The sequence below is a fragment of the Tenebrio molitor genome, chromosome 4 (assembly GCF_963966145.1).
Source record: "Tenebrio molitor chromosome 4, icTenMoli1.1, whole genome shotgun sequence".
Lineage (NCBI taxonomy): Eukaryota > Metazoa > Arthropoda > Insecta > Coleoptera > Tenebrionidae > Tenebrio > Tenebrio molitor.
The window spans coordinates 1,916,460-1,940,299 of record NC_091049.1 but is presented as its reverse complement, the minus strand read 5'-3'; the positions used below and the strand labels follow the sequence as shown (position 1 = coordinate 1,940,299).

General features: G+C 37.4%; 1 protein-coding gene across 5 annotated transcripts in view; it reads left to right on the top strand.

The window, feature by feature from the left end:
• LOC138128967 (zinc finger protein rotund-like) overlaps positions 1–23,840 on the top strand; it is a 198,797-nt gene that overhangs the window by 153,201 nt on the left and 21,756 nt on the right. For 4 of the 5 annotated variants that reach the window (XM_069045219.1, XM_069045221.1, XM_069045220.1 and 1 more), the window contains 2 exons: positions 5,622–5,821; positions 14,208–14,393. In XM_069045219.1, the coding sequence (XP_068901320.1) occupies positions 5,622–5,821; positions 14,208–14,393 (386 nt within the window). The remainder of the gene's footprint in view (positions 1–5,621; positions 5,822–14,207; positions 14,394–23,840) is intronic. The other variant, XM_069045222.1, reaches the window with a different exon arrangement.

The following is a 23,840-nucleotide window of genomic DNA, read 5'->3' as shown; positions in this document are numbered from 1 at the left end:
TGGCTGTCGTAATTTAACATAGTTTTGGAAAAAACAATTTTTTTTAAAAAGTTATGTAGTGAAAATATATTATTTAAAGAAAATTTGCCAAAAACGGTAAAAAATTATAATAGAGGTACAACTATATAAAATGTTTAAAAAATGGTCCCATACAGTGTGACTACATTGATATCTACATTTTTGAACATTATCACGCGACCTCCAGTCGACTCAAAATGTTTTTTTTATTTTAAAATATGTATTTAATAAAAATCTGACAAAATAAGTAGATGAAAATGTCTCTTTATTGGTCGGAATTTTGAATAGCATAAAAAATAATAATAATAGTGATATGCAATATTTATGTATGTCTGTTAAGGCAGCAAAGATTTTGACAGCGAATCGGAGTATTTGACAGCGCAATGATGGAATAATCTACACCTCGTGGGTGTTTTTTTTACGAAAAAGAATTCCATCCATAAGTTGTGGTTTTTCGGGCGTTAACAGTACAGCGCGCGTAAAAAAATAATATTTAATTAGAACTGTCACTGTCGTACTTGCGGTACCAGCACACTTAGTCTTTTTGTAGTTTCGGGCCGCACGCCACTGTCCCGCTGTCCATTTAAATCGTTATTAACCAATCTTTTATTAATCTTTGTCAATTTTCCATATCAGTGGTTATTAGGATTTTTCTTTTTTTGATTTTTTTGTTGTGCGCGCCGCGAGACCGTTGCCGTTTGCTTTATAGAAATTGGTTTCTTTTTTTCCTCGCCCATTCTAAACGTGCACTTTCACATTATACACAAAATATGCAATTTCCTAAATATGTCAAAGTATGTAAAAATTACTGAACTATGAAATTAAACGCCAAAATAAAACAGCGGACACGCTCTAGCGTGAAGCGTATAATTCTCGGAAGAAAACGAAGAAAGAACGAAGAGGGATTTTTCTTTCTATCGGCGGACGAAGAAAACGGGGGCCATCGCCGTCGCCGCAATGGCACTTATCTCGACCGCCATTCGTCAAGAACCATGAATATTCAAAAAAAAAATTAAAGGAGAAGAACGCGAATTTTTTTCTAATGTTTATTTATGCCGGTCGGTGTAGAATGATAATTACGCATGCATAGCGCATTTTTATCAAGATCCAAAAACCCACACTTCGGCTTCGAAATGACGACCTCAAGACACCTGTACGGAGCACTCTAGATGGCAACAGAACCTCAACACACACACATTCACACACACATACACGCTCACACGTCGCACTCGGCATGGGTGGGGAAGATAATTCGGCAAAAAAAAATTCGAACGTGACGTCATCCTTATATAATTTTTAATGCGGAACCAGGAGGCGACGCGAGCGGCAAAGGAGTAGACGGTAGTGTGTTGTTTTTGTTAATTTCTTCGGACGATCTGAGAGATTTATTGGACGGGTTTTTTCTCCGATTCTTTTTTTTTTTTCGTTCACGGTTTTGTTTTATTGATTGGATCGGAGTGGTTTATGTTTTGTGATTTGCTGTTGCGTTTCTGGGAAGCTGTAAATGATGGAAAAGGTGGATTTCTTCGGTTCCGGCGGTTTTGCTTCGTTTTGCACAAGTTCGCGAGTTCGACGCGCCAAATTAATTTGAATTTCTGGGTGTTCGTCTTCACTTTGCGCGCGAAGATTTTCTTCGCGCGATGTATCGTTTCTTCTCCTTCCGTATTATGTTTTGCTCATTACAGAAATGTGTATTACCTATTACATTTTACATTTGTCTACTTGTTTCTTCATTTTCCACAAATAGCTAATCTACTTTTCTTCATTTTAATTTAATGCAGTTTTTTTATAATCTTAAATTAACTACTCAAAATTTTTAGTCTTAATCGTATAATAATCTACATACATTTTTCAAAAAACAAGAATAATTTTTTGGTTAGTTATTAAAAAAAAACTTTAAGGTTATAAAAAAGTCGATTTGTAATTGTCGTATTTTTGTAATATGGAAAAAGAGGATATGAATATATAGTTTGTAAATCACACTATATATCGGATTTTTCAGTTTTAAATAAATTTACATTTTTGTCACGCTGGAAAATTAACAAAAAAAAAATCAAACAATTTTGCTTTCTTTGTGTTATGTAACAGTTTATTACTAATTTTGGATTATTACATATTTAAAAAAATAAATCGGAAATTTCAAAATTAGTGTAATTTTGCACCAGTCAATGTAGCCTTTTGTGGACCACTCTGTAAAATTTTCAAAATTATTCTGGTCCCATATCAGCAGTATAAACAAAAATGAAAAGGATTAACACCGTTTGAGAGTCCTATTTTATATTTTTAACTTCCTAAATGCCAAAACACAAAAATATTTGTTCAATAAAATATGTAGTGACAAATATTTTTTAAATTGTCTGTATATTTTTGTCAATCACTGTTTTTAAACATATTCTAAATTGCATTTTGACAAAGCATGCGACAAAAAAGAGAGCTGGCTATCTTTCGAAAAAGAAAAAAAATATTTTGACGTTTAGTTATTTTGCATTGAGTACTATTTTTTGAGCTAGCACAGATTCACTGTGTAAAATTATTTTTTATTTTATTAGTTTTCGACTGATAAAAGATCAAGTTAATTAAAAACCTATCAGATATTATTTTCTGGTGTAAAAAATAAAAGAAACAAGACAATGATTTAAGAACCACACCGTATATTTTTAACTTTTCAGAACCAAATTGTACAGTTTTGTTTTTTGTAAAATATGTACTATTTATGCAACATATTTTTAAGTTGACATAAAATGTATCTTACTGTAAAATTTTCAAAATTCTTTATTTGGCAATTCAAGTCTACCAACACAACCCAGTAGTCACATTTAGATTTTTTAAGATCTTTTAAGACATTTTGATTTAAAATTAATCTGCTTCCGCATCACTCCGTATATTTTTCATTAAAAAAAAAAGACCACATCCATGTTCCACCACATACACTGTCTTACTTTTAGCACCAATATTAATGATACCGGGTGTTATGGTAATTAATTCGATTTCCATAACACACTTTCCGCCACTTGCTCAATATTTTTCAACAGAAATTGACCAAACCGCGATGCACTCGCAGAGCAAAATGCAAAGAATTTAATGTAAATTTGTTCACTAACTGTCGACAATTAATCTTGCGGTCCACACTTTTGATCTAGATTAGTTGGCAGACAAAACTTGTTATCTTAACATAATTACAACCATCCGACATTTCCATATGTAATAACCTTGGTTTACAGTTAATCCATGACTGGACAACTAATGTAACAAGTGCACACCATAAGTATAATTCTTTTTGTGTAAACAACCGATCAAAGATTAAATTGACTCGACCGAAAATATTTCACGTTGCCTAAACCTTAGTTAAAATTTAATCCAAGTACACATTTGACATTTACCATTTACTACTTGAATGCTCAAGAGTGAAGTTAGTTTAGTCATGTTCTTCGGTTGTCTGTTTTTAAATCGCATCAGAAACAACATCTCTTCAGATTTCTTCGCAAATTAGCGAATGATAATTGCGGAACCTGTGCGCGGCTTCTTCACCACTTTCTTCTCGGCTCGCCCCTCCTCTCCGTCAACTTTTTTCGCAACTCCCGAGCACCTTTCTCCCGTCAAGTCCCGTTTCTTCGTTTTCGCGCCCCGTTATCTCGTCTCCTCCACCGATCTCCGCTCGCCACCCACGGTGTACCCGACTTGTCGTTTTAATTGATCCCACAGCAGCTCAATGTAATATTTAAAAATTTCAAACGGAATACAGTTTTGATCAGTTGAACGCCAATCCAAAGCCACCTCTCTCTTCTAATCAGCTAAACTCGACGAAACCCGTCAAGCAGGAAATCTTGACTTGCAATTTTTTTCCCGCCTCCTCTCCCTCTTCCTTCTTCACTCGTTCTTCACCGCACGCTTTTCGGCGCACCATCCGAAATACACGTGGGATTTCTTCGCCCGCCGCCCCCCGCGCCGCGGGCGCGATGCCGACCAAGGCCAGGCTCCGCCGCGGTTCGATTTTCGTCACCTTTTCTTCATTTTCTTCGAAATTCATCGCAGCACGTGACGCACAATGCATCACCGCTAAATTAAAGCATTGTTTCGGCGCCCAACGCGTGGCCGCCTGCTGCGACCGTTGCTTTGGGGTCACGTGGGCGGCGACGGAGACGCCCGTTGGTCGGAAGCGCCGCGCCGAAAAAAATTGAGGAGCGGCGGTCTGCACATTTCACGGCCGACTTGTTTTTGATCTATGCATCTTCTTTTTTTTTCGGACTTCGTCGTTAATTATTTGTTTTATTTATGTTTTTGCATATTTTTTCGATCGGGGGGGTACCGTTAGAGTTAGGCGAAAAATTCCGCAAAACTTGTTCGCGACTTGGTCGATCGACCAGATTGATTTAATTTGATGGCGCAACACGGGATCAATTAGATGGGAACGGGAAAGTCACCGCTGCAGGTGGAAAGCGCCACGATCTTCGTTTTCTTCCTTTTTCCCAAGCTTCATCCTCTTTCCCCATTTCGCACTCACATCGACACGTGACCGTTACGATGATCGCTCCTAACTGTCCGCACTTATCTTCCTTTCGGTGTATAATTTAATCTTAATCGGTTCTTCGGTAGCCTCAAGTCTCTAGTTTTAAATTGCCAAAAATTCGGTCCTGCTCTCTTTGTTCGTGTTCGAAGACTGGTTTCGAACTTTTCGGACGGCGCTGAACTCGTTTCTTCAGAACGCGAAGATTTTCTTCACTAGTAGAAACGCGCGTTTCTCCACCTTACCAAACCTCCAGCAAGGTGCACCGAGGTTCAAGGATTCAGCAAGTCATTCTTTTGTTCTACCGTTTGACGTTTACTCGAACAAAGCTAAGACATTACTTTCCAAAGTCACAACACACTATAAACACTTTTTTGCCAATTCAGAAGTAAACAGCAGACAAAAATATTCCTTGCGAGAAAAAGAATTGGAAGATGCGTCCAAGTTCAAGGTTTCAGTAAACTATTCCTTGGGTCTATGTCTCACGGTTGCTCCTTTAGATGAATAAAGCAAAAATACTGTTAAAAAAAATTTTTGGCCACATATAATGAAGAAATAAAAAGAAATAAAAGAAAGGAAAATCTAGAAGAAGAAAATGGTGAATAATTAACTGCCACCAGTCACTATAGCTATTTTTAGGCTCGGTTCGTTTCTTCAAAGTTGTCTTTTATCCAATAATTTGCAACTACCATACCTACTTGTAAAGAAGAAAAGTGAAGATCAAAAATCTTCATTTTAATATAGATCCACGCAATTTGGATTTATTGACACATTACTTGTGTATCTAAGTGTATTTTGTAGAGCGGGTTAAAATGAAGAAACTGAAGAATAAGTGAAGATTGTATTTGTAAATCGCTTTCTTCTTTTGTGATGATGGTTGATTCTTTTTTTTTTTTGTTTTTTTGAGCGGGTTAAAATGAAGAATCTGAAGAATAAGTGACAATTGTATTTCTAAATCGCTTTCTTCTTTTGTGATGATGTATGATTCTTTTTTTTTTTGTTTTTTTGCGCGGGTTAAAATGAAGAATCTGAAGAATAAGTGAAGATTGTATTTGTAAATCGTTTTCTTCTTTTGTGATTTTTTTTTAATTTGTTGCAGACATGGAGGAGCACCACATGGGAGGCACCCCCGGCCTGTACACTTCCGGTCGTTCGACGTCGTCGTCGTCGAGTCCGGGGGTGGCCGGTTCGAGTCCGGCCCTGCTGGTGGTGCCGCAACCCATCAACGCGACGAAGATGGGCGGAATGCAGAACGGCGGTCCCCAGCCCAGGAAGTACCAGTGTAAAATGTGTCCGCAGGTGAGTCAGATCACCACCGAAATAAAAATGTCGGAAAAATCTGGTCGGATCCCCCTCGCCGCGGGGGGAATCGCTTCGAAAAGCCGAATCTCCGCGCGTAACTACTTCCTTTGATTCATCTTCGATCAGCGTGTGACGGGCCCCAGGATAGGAATCTCGTTGTTGCGGTCCCTCTCGGTCGCACGGGGCCCTCCGGGTTACTACCGTGTGTCAGAGAGAGAGGGGGGAACGCGAGCGGTCGGATTATTAGGTAAGATCACAGGTAGACGGACCCTTTTGTGTGACCCCGCACACAGGTAAAAAAATAGTCCATTTTAAAAAAGTTGACCGCGGCCGAGGCACACTAGATCGAGACGGATCGAAAGTGATTTTTTATGCGAGGTTTATGGACGGAGGAGCGTCGCTGGATGGATGGATGGATGGATGGATTTTTTTGCGAGCATTGTTTATTAATGGAGATATAAGTAGGCCACGGTAGCCGCAGAAATGTTACACGTTATTATTATCGTCGACAATAAATTCGGCAATGTCTTCTTAGGGGCCCGTCCACGATGGGGACCAAACAAAAAACATCTCATTTACACGTTTTTTGTCGCTTTTCCTTTTTGTTAGGTTTCCATTATCCCCTTTATTATTATTATTATTATTACTATTATGTACTATTATTATGTACCCACTACTGTTTTCCAAGTCGTATTCGACTCATGACTTTAGATACATTTTTCCACTTTCTGAAACGAATCGTATTAAAAAAAAAAGATAGATTTTGTGACAATTTGGTTTTTGACATGAAGAAGAATAATTTACTATCGGTAAAATAATTTTGCTCAATACTCGACAGCTGCTGTTGAATCTTCAAGGTACCAATAGCTTCAGAGAAATTAATTAAACTTTGTTTTCTAAAAACTCAAATTTCAAAAACTTTTCGAAAAAATACAAAAAAGATCCAGGCGAGAAAAATTGTGATGAGCGAGCGAGGTTTTGCTTCATATTACTGAACTTATTTATTATTTTAATTTTTTACTAAATCAAAAATAGTCAAAACTGTTTTGTTTTTTTAGTTTCGACACGTTTGACAAAACCTTTTTTTAAATCAACACAAGATTGAAAATTATGCAGTTTCTTTTACTTCAAGAAACAACACTTGATTCTATTAGTCATTTCCAAAATTTGGGACCATTTTGCAAAATTTGAAAACAAAAAAATGTTGCCAAACTATGTAGTTCCAGAATTTCCTAGATAGTTTTTAAATTTTCCACAAAGATTTAATTTACGGTTTAATGAACATTTTTCCACTTCCTAGCTTGGCCCCGCAATTCATCATATACAGGCTGTCTTAAAAAAACGGCTCACGCTATTACTTTGCTGTTGATGACCAAAATGAAAAAAAATTATACAGGAAACGAAATGGCTCTAAAAACAGTACAAACCTGAGCGAGCACATAATTTTTATACCATCTACCCATTTATGAGCAATGGGGAAGTTTTATTTTTCAAATTAAATTTTGTTTTGCAAAAGAATTCACATTTCAAAATTTTTTCGAAAAAATCCGGGGCAGAGCTACTTAAAAGTTTCAAAAACAGATGTGTGAAGAAACAGAAAATTAACAATGATCGAGCCACGTTTTGTTCTCGACATTTATCTCCAACAGTTATTAACATTTTTGTGAATGGATAGCTAAATCAGAAATAGTCAAAAAAAATTTTTTAAATTTTGATATTCTTGGCAGTATTTTTAAATCAGCACAGGATTGAAAGATATTCATTTTTTTTTTCTTTAAGAAACAACACCTGCTTGTTTTAGTTATTTGCAAAATTTGGAATCATTTTGTACAATTTTGATTTACAAATTTTTGTTAAACCAGTTTTTGACTCGAACCTAGATGATTTTTAAATTTTCCAAAAATTTTGGACTGCCTAGTTTGTCAAAAAAATCCAAAATAGATCAATTTCAATGTCTTTAAGGCAATAAATCCAACCAAAAAAAAACGACGATCAATAACGTTTTGCTCGACATGATTTAACTTTTGGAGTTATTTTTATTTTTTACTAAATCAAAAATAGTCAAAACTGTTGTTTTGTTTTTTAATTTCAACACGTTTGACAAAACCTTTTTTTAAATCAACACAAGATTGAAAATTATGCAGTTACTTTTGAAGAAACAACACTTGATTCTGTTAGTCATTTCCAAAATTAGGAAGCATTTTGCAAAATTTGAAAACAAAAATTTTTGACAAACTATAGTTCCAGATTTCCTAGATAGTTTTTAAATTTTCCACAAAGATTTAATTTACGGTTTTAGAACATTTATCCACTTGCTAGCTTGGCCCCGCAATTTATCATATACAAGGCTGTCTTAAAAAAAACGGCCCACCCTATAACTTTGCTATTCATCACCCAAACGAAAAAAAATATTCAGGAAACGACATGGCTCTAAAAAAAATACAAACCTGAGCGAGCATATAATTTTTATACCATCTACCCATTTATGTGAAATGGGGAAGTTTTATTTTTCAAATTAAATTTTGTTTTGTAAAAGAATTCACATTTCAAAATTTTTTCGAAAAAATCCGCGACAGAGCTACTTAGAAGTTTCAAAGGCAGAAGCGTGAAGAAACAGAAAATTAATATTAAAATTTTTGTGAATGGACAACTAAATAAGAAATAGTCAAAACTGTTTTTTTTTTTTTAATTTGGATTTCCTTGATAGTATTTTTAAATTAGCACAGGATTGAAAGATCTTCAGTTTTTTTTCTTTAAGAAACACCTGCTTGTTTTAGTTATTTGCAAAATTTGGAATCATTTTGTACAATTTTGATTTACAAATTTTTGTCAAACCAATTTTTTACTCGAATCTACATGATTTTGAAATTTTCCAAAAACATTCTGGACTGCCTAGTTTGGACCCGCATGAAATTTATCGCATTAAAAAAAATGTTGGCATGATATTTTGTGACAATTTGGTTTTTGAGAAAAGAACAATAATGTAGGTACATACTAATGAAAAATAATTTTACCAAATATTCTGCAGCAGTTACTGAATCTTCATTGTATTGGTAGAGAAATCAAATTAATTTGGTTGTTTTGTATAAAAAATCAAATTTCAAAATTTTGTCAAAAAAATCCAAAATAGATCAATATCTTTAAGGCAAAAAATCCAACAAAAAAAAAACCGACGATCAATAACGTTTTGCTCGACATGATTTAACTTTTGGAGTTATTTAAATTAAATTTTTAGCGAATGGACAACTACATAAATCAAAAATAGTCAAAACGTTTGTTTTTTTTTTAAATCATCCCACGCTAAAAAGTTATTTTGTTACTTTTTCTCCAAGAAACGGGAAAAGAAGACAAGCACAGCACAAGAGTAATCAGTAAATTTTGTTTTGTAAAAAAAAATAGAATTTAAAAAATTATTCCAAAAAATCCGAAGTAGACATGTTTTAAAAACGAAACAGTGAAAGAACAGAAAAATTGTGAAAATCAAGCGACCTTTCGAGAAATTTTGTTTGATATTACTTCATTTCCAGTCATTTAAATTTTTTGCTGATCGATATCGTAAATCAAAAATAGTCAAAGTAGTTTTTTTTTAGATCTTGACATGTTTTGTCTTTTTGTAAATCATTCAAAACATTAAAAGTTATTAAGTTCCTTTTGTTCCAAGAAAGAACATCTGACTGTTTTGCTTATTTCCAAAATCTGGAACCATTTTACAAAATTTGAAAACACAAAATGGTACCAAACCAGTTTGACTCATCCACGCATAATTTTTAATTTTCCAAAACATTTTTTTTTTTGTGATTATTCGTCTAGAGTAAACTGAAGCTTAAAAAAATCTTCAAATTGTGGTGCTTTTATTATTATACATATACACAGTGGCCAGTCAAAATATGTATACGTAAACCAGTGTACGATAATAATTGTCTAGTCTAGGAGATAGTCTCGTAGCGTAGTAATCTGTGTCCTTGTCGACAGTTTCCAAGCCTGAAACCGATCATTGTGAGGTCTGTTCATGATGGATCAAAGAGTTTTTTTTATTGCCCCCCTGTAATTAGTGTAATTTGAAACTAATGAGCTGTTTAATGGTCGTAGAAACCCGAAACAAAACAACTAAAAAAAAAAACAATAAAAAATTCTATATCTCACTCTTATTTGCATAATTTCAACGGATTAAAGTCTCACGTGACAGGTCTGTTGTTTTATGCCAAACGAATTACCCGTGACGCACAAAACTACCGACCGGTCCTCCCAAAAAAAGAATTTTTACAAAAATTTTGTAACAACTCGAAATTAACATGACGTGTAAGGTGGTGCCAACACGTCCTGCATAATTAATTAGTCCCGTCCGCTATCTTGATACTATTTCCTTATGTAATTGCGATCCGAGATGACGATTAACAGGTGTCGAAGCGAAAAAAATTGTTTGCTCGTGTCCGAGTGGCGTCGGCGAAAAAAAAACAAAAATCTCCTGCCATATTTGGAGAGGTGAGGTCGTCGGGGCGGCGAATTTCCTCCGACGAATCGTGGAAGCGTGAAGAATTGGCGGCTGTTTGGAAAAACGAAATCGTTTATCGCGGCGAAGAGATCTGGAACAGGTTTCGTTTTTGGGGGCTACGCATAACGTACGGCGTGTAGCGCCGATTTTGACAATTATTACGGAGGCTCCGATTCGACGACTTCCGCTACCATCGAGACGAGAACGAGTTTCGGCGTTATTTATCGACGTTAGGCGCTGACAGTTCGTTTCTACCATTCTTTGTTCGATTCAGGAGATTATGGAATTTCCACCGAAGTCTCGTAAAATCGTGTCGAACAATGATTGACTGTGCCGCTTCGGTCAGATGCGAGTGCCAATGCACGAAAATTCGCCATGAATGGTTTTCATTTCTCATTTTTTTAATTGAACAAGGAAGGAACATTGTATCATTTTAAAATGGCCACTGTATACAGGGTGATTAAGTATTAAATAGTCAAATTTCAAAATCAAAAATTCTCAAATGCGTTATAAAAATAAATCTTTTTTGTTCTGTAAAACATGACACATTTTTTTTAAATGTAAATTTCAACGCTCTCTAGCACAAACACATATCACCTGTTCTTCCCAGTTTAACGAAGTAAAAAAGAAATCAATAATATTACTTAACCGTTTCTAAGAAAAAAAATCGGTGGCCTTGACTATTTTTACTCACTCAAATCTACTAAGAAATATTGACTTTAGCTGATTATGCAACGTAGAAAAGATTAAAAAGTAAATTGTTTTGAGAAAATTTTGAACATTTTCCCCAAAAAAAATTTTTTAAAGCAATTTGAAAAATTTGTAGATCTGTAGCGGTGATGAAACGTCATAATTTTTCGAATTTCTCTTCGCACATAGTTACGCAAGAAATTCGGAGAACGTTAACATCCCATAAAAAGAGAATTCCCATCAAGTAGCCGTTTTTTGTGACGTATTTATTGTCCGACGAAGATCTCGTTGACAGTTTCACTAATTATAAGGGTCAAAGTGCGACAACCGTTATGATCAAGATACACAAAAAAAACACACAGTAGGCGTTGAAAACTAATTCTCCGAATATTCAAATTTCGACGAGACGGGAGCCAATTAAATTCGGTCGAATTTCGAAAAAAAAAACAAACGAATGGACCTCGACGACCGAAACGAAAACTCACTTTTCGTCAAGCGATTGTTTTTCGTGACGCACGTTGTGCAACAATGTATGCAAATTGTTGACGTTTTCGCTGTAATTACGCGCGAGATAAGTAGGCGGCGGGATTCACCCGCGATAAAGTCGCGGTCGCCGCCCCCGGCCGGTCGATTTGCATCGGGGGGTGTGCGTCTCGTGCCGATCGAGCCCTACGACCCCTCGAAAAACGCAGCGATCAATCGGTGCGGTCGCTCTCTTTATGTCAGGTGTTGAACTTTTGGCACAATGCCTGAATGGGGTTAAAGAGCCCATAAATAGCGGAGCCCCCGAAAAGTAAACATTATTAGGGGGTACCGTTGGAATCGATTATCGTCGTTCGGATATTCGGATGATTCCAGTAGCGCGCGTCAGGGCAAAAAACTGGAAAGGAGGAAAAAAAAGAGGACGATCGCCGCAAAAAGAGATCGAGGAAGGCCGTGAAACCCGAAAAAAACCACTCTCTATAGGTAATAATAAGTTGTAGTGATGTCACAAAAAATGGCACACGACTACTTGATTGTTTATTAAGTGTGTGGGGTACCGTTGTGAAATTCTTTCTCTCTGTCTGTCTCGGCCGGCGTTCGATGTAATGGAGATTATATCAATCGGGAAATTATGTAAATCGGATTGTTTTTTTACCCGTTTCATTTATTACAAAAACATTGTTCTTGTCGGTCGTGTTTTTCTCTTTTTTTTTTCACCAATAATATGATAATTGGCCGAATAAATTACGCGGGGTGACGCGACACGTGAGATTTATGGATCGTGGGCGAGTGCCATCGTCCATAATTTTTTTCGCACATAACGAACGCCGGCCGCGGGGATAAATATACATTTTCGCTTTCACGGTCACGGACGGACGGGAAGGACGCAGTCGGCTGGTTTATTGCCGCGTGACGTCACGGGGAGTAATGTCACTCGCGTGACGCAAGAGCGACGGACACTTGTTCCCCGAAATTCGACCTCGACGACGAGCTTTCGATTTCGATCGGGAGCCGAAACTTACAAAGGTCGAAAAAGTTTATTGGAATTTTTCGATTTTCGAACATTTTCAAACAAAAAAAAAGTGTAAAGGCGAAAAAGATTGTCCGGATTGAGGTCAAAGAAATTCGTCGAACATGTAAGAGATCTGCTTTAGTTCTGCCAGAAACGACATCAATTTCTTCTTCGACATCATAAAATGTTTAAAAGCATTTTTTTACTGCATGTTCTCTAGAAAAAAAATTGAAAAATGTCTGAATTTTTGTTTTTTAAATAAAAAATCCTCCACATTTCCTTTTGAAATTTCAAAAATTTTAAACTAGATACAATACTACGTTTTGCCATAAGGACGTCATGTCTGTTCTAGTTTTGCCAGAAATGCCATCAGTTCCTTGTTTTTTGAAAAAAGAAACGAGACTTTATCGCAGGAACAAAACTTTTGATTAAATGAAAAAAAAAGATACATATGACACAGTCTCGTAGTTTTGCTGGAAATGACATCAAACCTGTTCGTCACTATGCTGTATATTTCTAAAAATTTTGATATAAAACTTACCGAAATATTTAATACATATTTTAAATAAAATTTGTTCATAAATATGTCACAGGTCTAATTCAGTTATGCCAGAAATGACATCAATTTCTTTATTTATAAATTTGTAAAAATTTCGAATTGAAAAGAAAAAGCCCAAAAAGAAACAAATCGTAAACATGCCTCAGCTGACATTAATGTGGCGGCGAGCTCGTAATTCCACAAGTTAATTAACAATGTATAGAATCAAAGGAAGCCGTGACGTCACCACGACAAGCCACCACCACCTCCGGATGCCAACCCCGAAACCGAAAGTGGTCCCCGATCGAAATCTGTTTCGATTCATCAAGATGCCGGCGGTGGTTCGCTCCCCTTATCCCCAAGGTCAAGTCCGTCGGCCGCGTCATCCCCGTCTCAACCACCTGTACTCGCCGCCCCCTCCCATCCGAAAACAATTTCACTTTTCCCCCGCGTGATTTATTTGAATGAGAGACGGGCCGCGATCCGTCGAGATCAAAACTGATTTCCTGTGTGTCTACCCTTAATAGAGAGGAACACATGACCCCGGTCGACGCAACCCTCGGCTAGATGAGTTCACACGGTCTAGGAGCCCAAGAATTGTGATGGACCAGTCGTTTGTTTGGTGCGGTTTTGGCCGCGATCGGGTCCGACGACACGGGAGCGGATCGGCGAACCGAGAAAGGGGTGGCGGGCTGCTTGGCGGTCGGAGCGGCCGGGGGCGGCGGCCTAACGAGCCGGTAATTGCCGGCTGACGAGGGTCGTGATTTGTTTGGGCCACTCTGTTGGTCCATGTGGTGGCTACATTCGAACACGAGGGGATCCCGGAATGAGAGAGAGGGGGGAGAAAAAACAACGTGTAAACACTCTCGAGATTTTTTTTGTGTCGGGGGTGGAATAATATATGGAACATGTGTTGGCTGAGTAAAAGTAAAAGTGGGCTCTGGACGTGATTTTTTTGTGGGCATCAGGTGGCTTGATTTGTCTCAATCCTTCCCCAACAGGGGTGGATAATGAGGAGCTCGAGTACACAAAAGAATTGTTTCGTCTTGTCGAACAAGTAGGAAACGACGAATCCGTCCGAGGTCGTGACAGAATTTTGATTTTGATTGAGACGGTGTGAATGATTGTTCGTTTGTGAAGACATGTCAAACACGAGATATTTTTCTAGGAAACTCTGAGATATTCGAATGATCAAGCGGTCTGGTGTGATGGCGCCGCGAGGGGAAGCGTCCATCCGCCAATCGCGAATTCGCAGACAATCGCGCATCGCGGATGGCGCGCCGAGGGGAAACCCCACGTTTCTACTAGTTTCATCCAGCACAAATCAAGGTTTCCGGGGCGTGCTTCCGCCGCCGTAAGTGTTTCCTGTTTTAATAAAAAAACCAAGCACCCCACGAGGGTGCGAAATCGCGTTTTTTTTTCTTCTCTCGACCATCCCTCGCCCATTTTCCCCTGAAACGGGATATTTCTGTCGGATCGCCGTGATTCGGGGGAGTGAGGGGGGCGAGGGATCGGACCCTCCGAACGCCATCCACCTGTTCGTCCGATCATCTTGAAAGCACCACCCGGTCCGGCGGCGGTGGTCGTCGCCCCCGGGGGCGGCGAATGCAGATCGCGCGGCAAGTGGAAGACCTTCGACGAGGAAGTGTCATTAGTGACGTTCGAGTCCAGTGGCGGGTCCCTCGAGGGGGCGAAATTTTTTCCGTCCCTCCGAGTGTGTTATTAAATTGTCGTTTGGTCGGCGGCGATTACGGTCATTACTGGCTCCGGTTTGTTTTAGTCCGGGCGTCCTCGCGTGATCGGATGATGATGCTACGACGTACGGAATGGTAAAATGGTAATTGTCCTGGGACCGTTTCCTCTTCTCCGCATTCGTTGGGTGTAGTCGAGTGTGTGTTTTTTTTGTGGACGCCTCTTCCACCTGGCCCGTAAAAAGCCGATTTCGGTCTGGCCGACGGACGCCACTGGACGCGACAAATTCGATTTTCGGTCGGTTCGCGTTATCTGCCAACCCCACTTCTCTCATTTATGGTGATGTATAACATTCTCGTAAAATTTAGAGAACCAGCTGTGACTAGATCGAAAAAACTCATTTGCATTGCAGGTTTTGCAGCCGATACAAAGACGGAATCTAGGAAATTAATCCATTAATTTAATTAGATGCCGAAACGTGGCAGAATTCTGATCGGTTTCGGGCGACTCGGAGATGGTTGCGGACCCTGACCAATATTGATAAAAGTTTTTTGCATTTTTAATTTGTGCCAATAATTGCATTCACGTGTCGAACGCTAACCGTCTTGCCGAATTTTGCTAATTAGCACCGAATGTGGGTTACAGTTGCACAGAAACCAACTTTTTAGCCACAAATTCTATTCCAACTACAACTGAAAAGCTCCGATTACGGAACTACGTTTTTTGGATTTTACCAAAATTTTGGAGCATCGAATTTCATTCATTTTGAAATTTTTGGGACACAAAAAACGAAACATTTTCATCCAACAACGAAAGAAACAAATACTTATTTTTTTTATGAGGATTTCAACCATGAACGAAATTTTGTAAAGTTTCGCTCATTCCCGACGAAAATTTGTACGAACAATATTTTTTTTAAGTTAAGGAAGTTGTCAAAACCAAAGTCACGTCGTAGATTCATTCGTATTGGTCTTTTAATAAATCAGATATCGATCTGAGGTCATTTTTGGTACCTGAAGATGAATTTTTGCGAGAACAGAAAAGGGAAAAGGGATTTTCTTAATCGGATCGATGTAAATTCTCATCTGAAATCTTGAAAAAAATTGTACACCCGTCACGTTGTTCTGGCATAATGGGACGCCATGATTTATTTTTTTAACGTTGGACACACTGTCCGTCAATAAAGTGCCTGACATGCGGACTTATCAAAATGAACATAACATGTTGCTGAACAATGTACTAGACATTGACGCTATTTATAACCTCAAACTTTAAATGCAACATTTCCATGGCCTTCCATTATGCCAAAACAACCTGAATGCATTTTATTCTTCTTTCCTGTGTATTCTTTAATTTTCTTTTTTATTTTTTGGTTTATTATTTCTTTTTGAGAAAGTGAAAGTCTTTTTTGATGTTTCGTTTTTGAGGATTTATAGAAAAAAATTGATAAAAATTTTAACAAAATCAAAAAACAAATAATTCTTCGTTACCTTCACGAGAAAATAATTTATGCATTTTTTAGATGTTCTAAGTTTGAAAAATAAAATTTTCGTTCACGTTTATTTCATTTTTTCCAAATTGCATCAAGGTTTATCGAATTTAAGATTAAGATAAGAGATTTTTCAAGTTCCTAAACAGAGTCAAAAATCAAAATAATTTAAATTCTATAAATTCTAACCGCCAGTGGTGACATTTGACAGAAAGACTAAGATGACAATTTCTTGTACAAAAAAATTTCGAAAAAAATCGTTTGGGAAATTTTTCATTGCTGTGTTAAAATTGATGAAAAAAAGTAATGCAAAAAAGCCTCCAAAAATGAATTAATTGCTGGGAGATGATCTATCGAAATGTCTCGTTGCAAATCTTTTGAGCTACTTCTTCCGCGCTGCATTCCTCCGACCCGAACCTCTCCCATCCAACGGTAAAAAATCAAATTACAGTCCATCAGATGTTAATTCTCGCCGTTCTAAATTCGCCCAAAAACCTGACGTCCGCATTTCCGCCCAGAGGCCGCCCCCACTTCGCAATTGTTAATTCTCTGTACCGCTCCCTAAAATTTCGTATCCTTGAAACATACCAGTTTATCGACACGAACCAATCGATACGTCGTCGTCCTGTCGCTCACTCCAAGAAGACGGATTCCCATCGACCCAAATTACCATTTTTTCCACCACCGCGCCGCGCCCTCTAATAACCCCATCAGATCGTAAACGAATCCGCCTCGATCCGTCATTGCACCCCATAAAACTGCAATAAAACCAACCCTTCATCGCCCGGTCCCATTTACAAGTCAAATAAACGCGGAAGAAATGCATTTCTCGAGTTTTTTTCTTGAGGGATGCGTTCGGCTTCTGGACACGGCCCACAGACCCCAATAAAAGTTGTTACAAGCTTGGCGTGTCGGACGCAACCCTTTATTTGAGGGCCGGATTGCGCAAAAAACTGAGTCAATGACCCACGTGGGGTGGTTTACGGTAAACAGGACGCGTTTATGGGGTGTTCCGAGAAGGGAGGCCGTCTTGGATTTTTAATGGACGGAACGAATTTGATATGTGGACCCGTTTCGAATAAGCACGGTTAAGTTATGGACTTCTTGTCAAGGTCGGGGGGTTTGACGGCTTTATGTTGGTGTGGCGGCGGCGGCGGAATGGACCGTGGCTCACCGTTACGGCCACGAAACCAACGACTCGGGCACGAATTGACGAGAAGTCGATGCTTATTTGGGATCCCGATGATGAGGAAAGACAAAAAAAAAAATTGAAAGAAACAAAAGTCACGTCGCAGATTAGTTCACGGGATTTTGAACAGTCAAAGAAATTTCCAGTTGTTACCGAGAGTTATTAAAATTAATTTTAAAATTTGTCTGAGCTTAGACAATTTGTACGGAACACTCTAAGACTGTAATTGGGTTTTCCCACCCTCGCGTGATAATTCCCGAGTTATTAAAACTATGTCGAAGTTGTCCGCCGGCTCGCGCCACCACGAGGGTGACTTCCGCTCACCCTCCGACCCAGCAGAGCAACAAGTCAATAAAATAACCCACTTAATACAGATCTAAATACACACAAATCCGACTGCGTTTTTATCTGCTTAGATCCGTTGTAATTCGACACTAATAATTCTGTCAACATCGGCGATTGGGGTGGTTCGAGGGTACGGCGCGCCGATGGGGTTGCAACAGAAAAATCAAGCCATCACCCCACGTACCTCTCCTTCTTGGCGCGACCATTCTTTTATGCCAATGGAGCACGATTCGATTATTTTCGATACAATGAAGCCCCCGTACGTGATCCGATCTATATTCTTCGACGAGAGGAAGGGGGTGAAGGGGCATTGTGTGCCGACAATCATTTCTGGGTTAAATATTTTTCGCGTGTGCCCAACGCGTGATGACGCATTGTGGCCTCCGACGAGATAACCGGGAGATGGTGGGATCAGTTTTTAATTTAGCGGTGCGCCACTGGATTTCCTCGATGGACGAAAAAAAAATTGGTAGCGGTACGAAATTTCAGGAATCGTGACATGAAGTGGCGTTTTTCTTGCCGTTCATGAAACCGATAATTACAACGACGGTTATTTGCGGTAATAAGTTGATGGCATTTCCGGTAAAACACGTGGAAATGGAGGGCTGGCATGGTTCGTGAGCGGTGCTCAAAATACAGGTTCGAAAAGACAGTTGTAACAAACTCAATATTAAATCTAATTACATGTATTCATATTTTTACTAATTAATTCCAAGTCAGACTAATTGTACGACTAGTTTTTAGTTTAATTAGAAAATTTACACTAGAAAAGGCAAAGATATGAATAATAAATTTACAAAACAAAAAAAATAATTCTGTTCAACTAATACAATTATTTTAATTTTGGTCAAACGACCAGTAACAAGTAACATATTTTATTAATAATAATAAAACAATTATTTTATTATTTAGTAAACCAAATCACCGAATTAACAAATCAATATTGCTGTCTCGAACAATTTAGCTTGATTTCCCATTATGATTCAACTAATTATTAATTTGTACGGTGATTTAATACTAATTAACAAATGTGGTAACTGTAATGTGTCTAATAATTATGCAAATACAGAGCAATATTGTTACTAATTTTCTTAATTTGAAAGAAGTCTTAATTAAAAAGTGATTCATTTACGAAAAAATATAAATGTCTCAATTTTTGTTACTAATTTAATTAGCACATTGTAAGTTTAAATTCAACTTTATTTTGAATTAAGACAACTATTGTGTTTGTCTAATACAGCTTTTAAATATTCTCCACTTAATTTAAAGTGTCTAACGGAAATATAGGAAAAGGAATGATTTAAAACTTAATTTTACTAATTTCAACAAATGTATTTTTTGAGGAATTTTACGAGTAGAAGTAATTCTAATTTTAATTAATATTAATTAATTTTCGTTTATTCAGAGTGCACATTTACTAATTAATTACTATCGTAATTAAATATCAATTGAATTAATTCAATTAAAGCACCTATATAAAATATAATAAATTGAGACAGGTATTTAAAAATTGTCAGTCAGTTTTCTCTTGTACTAATTTGGCGTACCTAATTATTTTTACTCACTAATTTAAAAAAATGGATAGTTAGTCCCAAATTCGTAATTCTCTCTTAATTAATAATTCTGACTAGTTATTTAATAACTGTACGACGTTTATTAATTACTAATTTACAATTGCAGTTTTAGCATCTAATCAGTAGTAATCTAATTTGTATCTATTATACGCCGTCATTTTTTTTTTCTTAAGCGGGACTCCATATCTGCACATAATTGTACTAATTACGTTGGTCGTAATTAACGTATGATTACAAAAAAATAAATTGAATAATTAATTTTCGAAATTACAACACTTGAGTCGTAATTAGTACTCGGATAGAATTACAGAATACAGACCGAATTAATTAATTACATGTACAGGTAATTTTTGCGCGCAAGTATGAATCTAATTTAGTGCAGTAAGGCAAATTCTGATTACAAAAAAAATTGTCCACAATTAAATTAATTATCATTGTCAATTTTGAGAAGTAATTCAGTTTCTGCAAATGAATTAAATGCGTTAGTAAAATTGTTTGGAGTAAATATAAATACATATCCAGTTCGTGGAAATTTTCGTGGAAATGTATACTTTTTTTCAGCGGCGAATGTTATCTGAGGTGGTAATTTTTTGTTAAGAGTGCGCACCGAAACCACCCTCCGGCTTCGTTTTCTATTATAATAAAATTAATATTTATATCCATTCGGGGAGGTTATTGTTTTTAGCGCTGCTCAAAAAAAGCGTTCTCTATGGCAACCCCGTCGAAAAAATTCGCCATTTTTTCGTCGACTTTTTTATTGATAATGGAAGAACCGCCGCCGTCGGACCACCTGCTCGTCCGTATCTAGGCCAATTTGGGCCCCCTCCCCCTACGATATATATTTATTTTGGATATCGCGTGTCCGCGCGCGATTACGCCTTTTTGGTTCGTCGGTAATTGTTACGTCGGAGGCTTGGGCCGTTCTGGTCCCGGAGCAAAAAGACAAACAAATCACGGTCCCATTGTCTCCGGGTGCGCGTGCCAAAACGGCCGCAAAAAATACGTTAAAAACCACCCTCGGACCTGCCGCACGTTTAACGGAAAAAAATCTCGCAACAAAGCCGCGTCCGGGGGTGAAAAGAAACGTCCCTTTTTTGACCCCCGGTCAGGGCGGTCGGGACTGTGAGGCGCGCGGCCGAGGACGATCGGGGAATGGTCACAGTCCTGGCGCCCCTCAACGGCGATTTTTTTCGAATTCAAATCAATTTCCCCCCATTGACCATCGCCGGGAGGGTGGCCCATGCCGACTAGCTCAGACGGATGACCGGATTCGGGGTTTCGGTTTGTTTGGTTGGCAGCACGTTTAAACGGAGCCGGTGAATTTGCATAGACGCGTGAGAAAAAAGCAGGCTGTGCCGGCCCCCGATTAAAACGTATGCCGGTTTATGCAAAGTTGGCCCCGGCTAGATTAGTCTAATCAGTCATGAAGACAAGTCGGATGAATTAAAATAAAAAATCGATTAGGGATGTTCGCCTCTTCTCCGGCTGGGGTGGTGCGTATGTGTTTTTTTTTTGCGATCACCCGGTAATTTGTCACATTAGTTCTGTTCGACGAGGAAATAATTTGACGGGAGAAAAACGACGTCATTATCACGTGGGAAACGCCGATTCATTTCGGTTTCGGCAGAGTTTTCGCGTCTACGGGGTTGTCACAAAAATTTCCACAAAAAACCTTCACCTCACACCCCTTTGACTCGATTATGCCGAAATGGATTTGATTTCGATCAAAATTTGAGCGATTAATTATTTGAAAATTGCGTCGGGACCTGTGACTAATTAATTAGTAAACTAAGTAATGTCTAATTAAGTAGAAATTCGGTCGTTAGTGTTCGATCAATAGTGCGGTCGTTAATTCCCCTGATTTTTTTGTCACAGTGACAGAATGATAGTAATTTCGTTAATTATGAAAATTGAAATAATTTGGAGGATTTACTTCGATACTCGTTATGATTTATGTTGAATTAATCGAACTGAATTAATTCCAGATTAATGCAAAAAAATTACATTTCCTGAGATTGTACCCAGTTGTAAATTATTGTAAAATAAAAGTTGAATCAATTAAATTGGGTGATTCTTAATTGAGAACCTCGATATTAGTTTTGATTAATGTTGATCATTAATTCTAATCGGTGTGAGCTGAGAAGCTGAAATAATTTTTATTTCAATCGTTGAAATATTCTGTGAACCCGAAACGGTTAATTTAATTTACGTTGAGTTAATTTAATTAATTACAAATTTTTATCGACTCAAACTGAGAAAGTAAAGCAGAAACTGCTTTGATTAATTTTGGAAATTCAAATTACGTTCTGTTATAGTTTTATTTTGCAAATTTAAGTCACCGATAAGATTACAGTGTTTTTGTTTTGGTTTTCCTCTTTTGTCAATTGTATTTCACTATTTCTCAAAACTATTTCCTATTTCTATTAAATGTCAAAGTGACGTAAATATGAAATAGTTTTGAGAAATAGTGAAATACAATTGACAAAAGAGGAAAACCAAAAGAAAAACAGTGTATTGTAATAAAAATTGCACATAATTAGTATAAATTTGTTGAATCCAAGTGGTACATAGATAAAAAATAAATTAACAATTAATTAGAAATTCTCAATTGTATTTTGGTTCACAGCTGCGACTAATTAATTAACTGTTACTTAATGCGTAATTTCAATCTTAATGGTAATTTCGACTAATTACAATTGTTGAAACAATTATATTCTGTTAAATGAAACAATTCGGTTGATCGTTTTGTCTTAAATTTGTTCTCGGTTAATTTTACTAATTAAAACAATAATTTTATTGAATGTCAAATTTAGATTGACACTAATTCGTTCGTTCCTTCAATTAATTAATTAAATTTGTAAAAGGAAAATAATATTCTGATCTCCTAATTTGTTTTAGTAATTTTTATGAACTCTAGAATGATTAGAGCGATAACAACTTAAAAGTTCAAGGTTTGTGTTTGACTAGTTTGACAGGGAATTCAGTATAATAATAAAAAAATTGTCAGTTTTATCCTAATTCAGATCTACAATTTATTAATAAAATGTTTAATTGTTTTTAATTAACCAGGAACTAGTAAATTCAATATTGCTGGCAATTCTGAATAATTACAATTGTTCAAATAATTTTCTTCTGATTCTGATCACTTAATTTTACTAATTCTTAAAATAATTCTGTTTAAAACGAAACTAAATCTATTGTTGTGCCTAATTAGTAATTAGGATAGCAAAAGTGTTAAGAGTTGACTTAGTAATTGAATTAAAAATTTAAAATCAAAATAACGTATGTAGTAAATTTTTTAACTAATGTAAGTTTTTACTAATTATAACAGTTTGCATGAGTAGCGAATTTACTAACTTGACCTAATTACCATTTTTTTTTGGAAACCCGAATGCGCTTGGTATCAATTAGTATTCTGCCAAGGAACACCACAACACACCAAAATCGTACATTACTTATAAAATTACTTAAAACTACCTCCAATAAATACTACTACATAGTTGTTTATTACTGTTTATCATCGTCAAAATCAGTCCTGCATCATCCCCATAGAAATGCGGAAAAACCGTTTGGACACGCATGTTGACTTGCAATTTTTACGAAAAGTTCTATAGAAAAAGGGGAAGAATTCTCGTTAAGGCGTTAAGGGTGGTAATTTTTAAAACATCTTTTTATCGTACGTGCTGTCCCAGCTATTGTGACAGTTCCTTCACCTCTGGAAGACCCTCGTGTGACATTTCGGGGTGGTTTACGTATTACGATTATGAAAAATACCCCGCTGTACGTTACCGATCGATCACGACCAAAAGAAATTCAACGCGACAGCATCGTTGTTGTCTTCTTTGCGAGAACAATCCAACGGGTCCAGCTTGCCATTTCTTTTTAAATTGGCCAACGATATAGGTACTAGTTTTTGACAATTTGTGCTGCGCACAACAGCGGATTGTTTTAATACTACTAGATTTTGACATTTTAATTTGCAGTTCAGGCAGCTTTGACGGAAATGTGTCAAATCAGGAATTTTTGACATTTCGACGATTCGGAGTGTCAGTTTTTGACGTGTATCGAGCGGAGCAGGCACAGCCGTCTGATAAAAAATGACATTTCGTTGTTAGGGGTGGTGGTGCTTTGGGAAGAAGAATTTGTGTCGTCATTGCGTCATCCTGTCCTGTCGCAACCGTCGTAGCCGAAAATCCATAAGAACGCGACCTAACCTAATCCAGAAAAAAATAGTTCGATCCGTGTCGGGTTTGGCGACGGGGTCGTCGGCGGGCGCGACCCATTACCCAACGAAACATTAAGCAACAATTAAATGTAAAAAAAGAAATTGAAACGCGGGTACATTGTGCGCACGACGGTGACGATGATGATGCGAATGATGATTGATTGGGAACGTCTCCGGGCCCGTAATATTTCATGTCCCATTGACGGATGGCGGCGACGTTCGGTGAAGGCATCGCCGCCGCCACAACGCGAGTCGACCTTGAAGCTCGAAGCGAGCGGCAGCTTAAT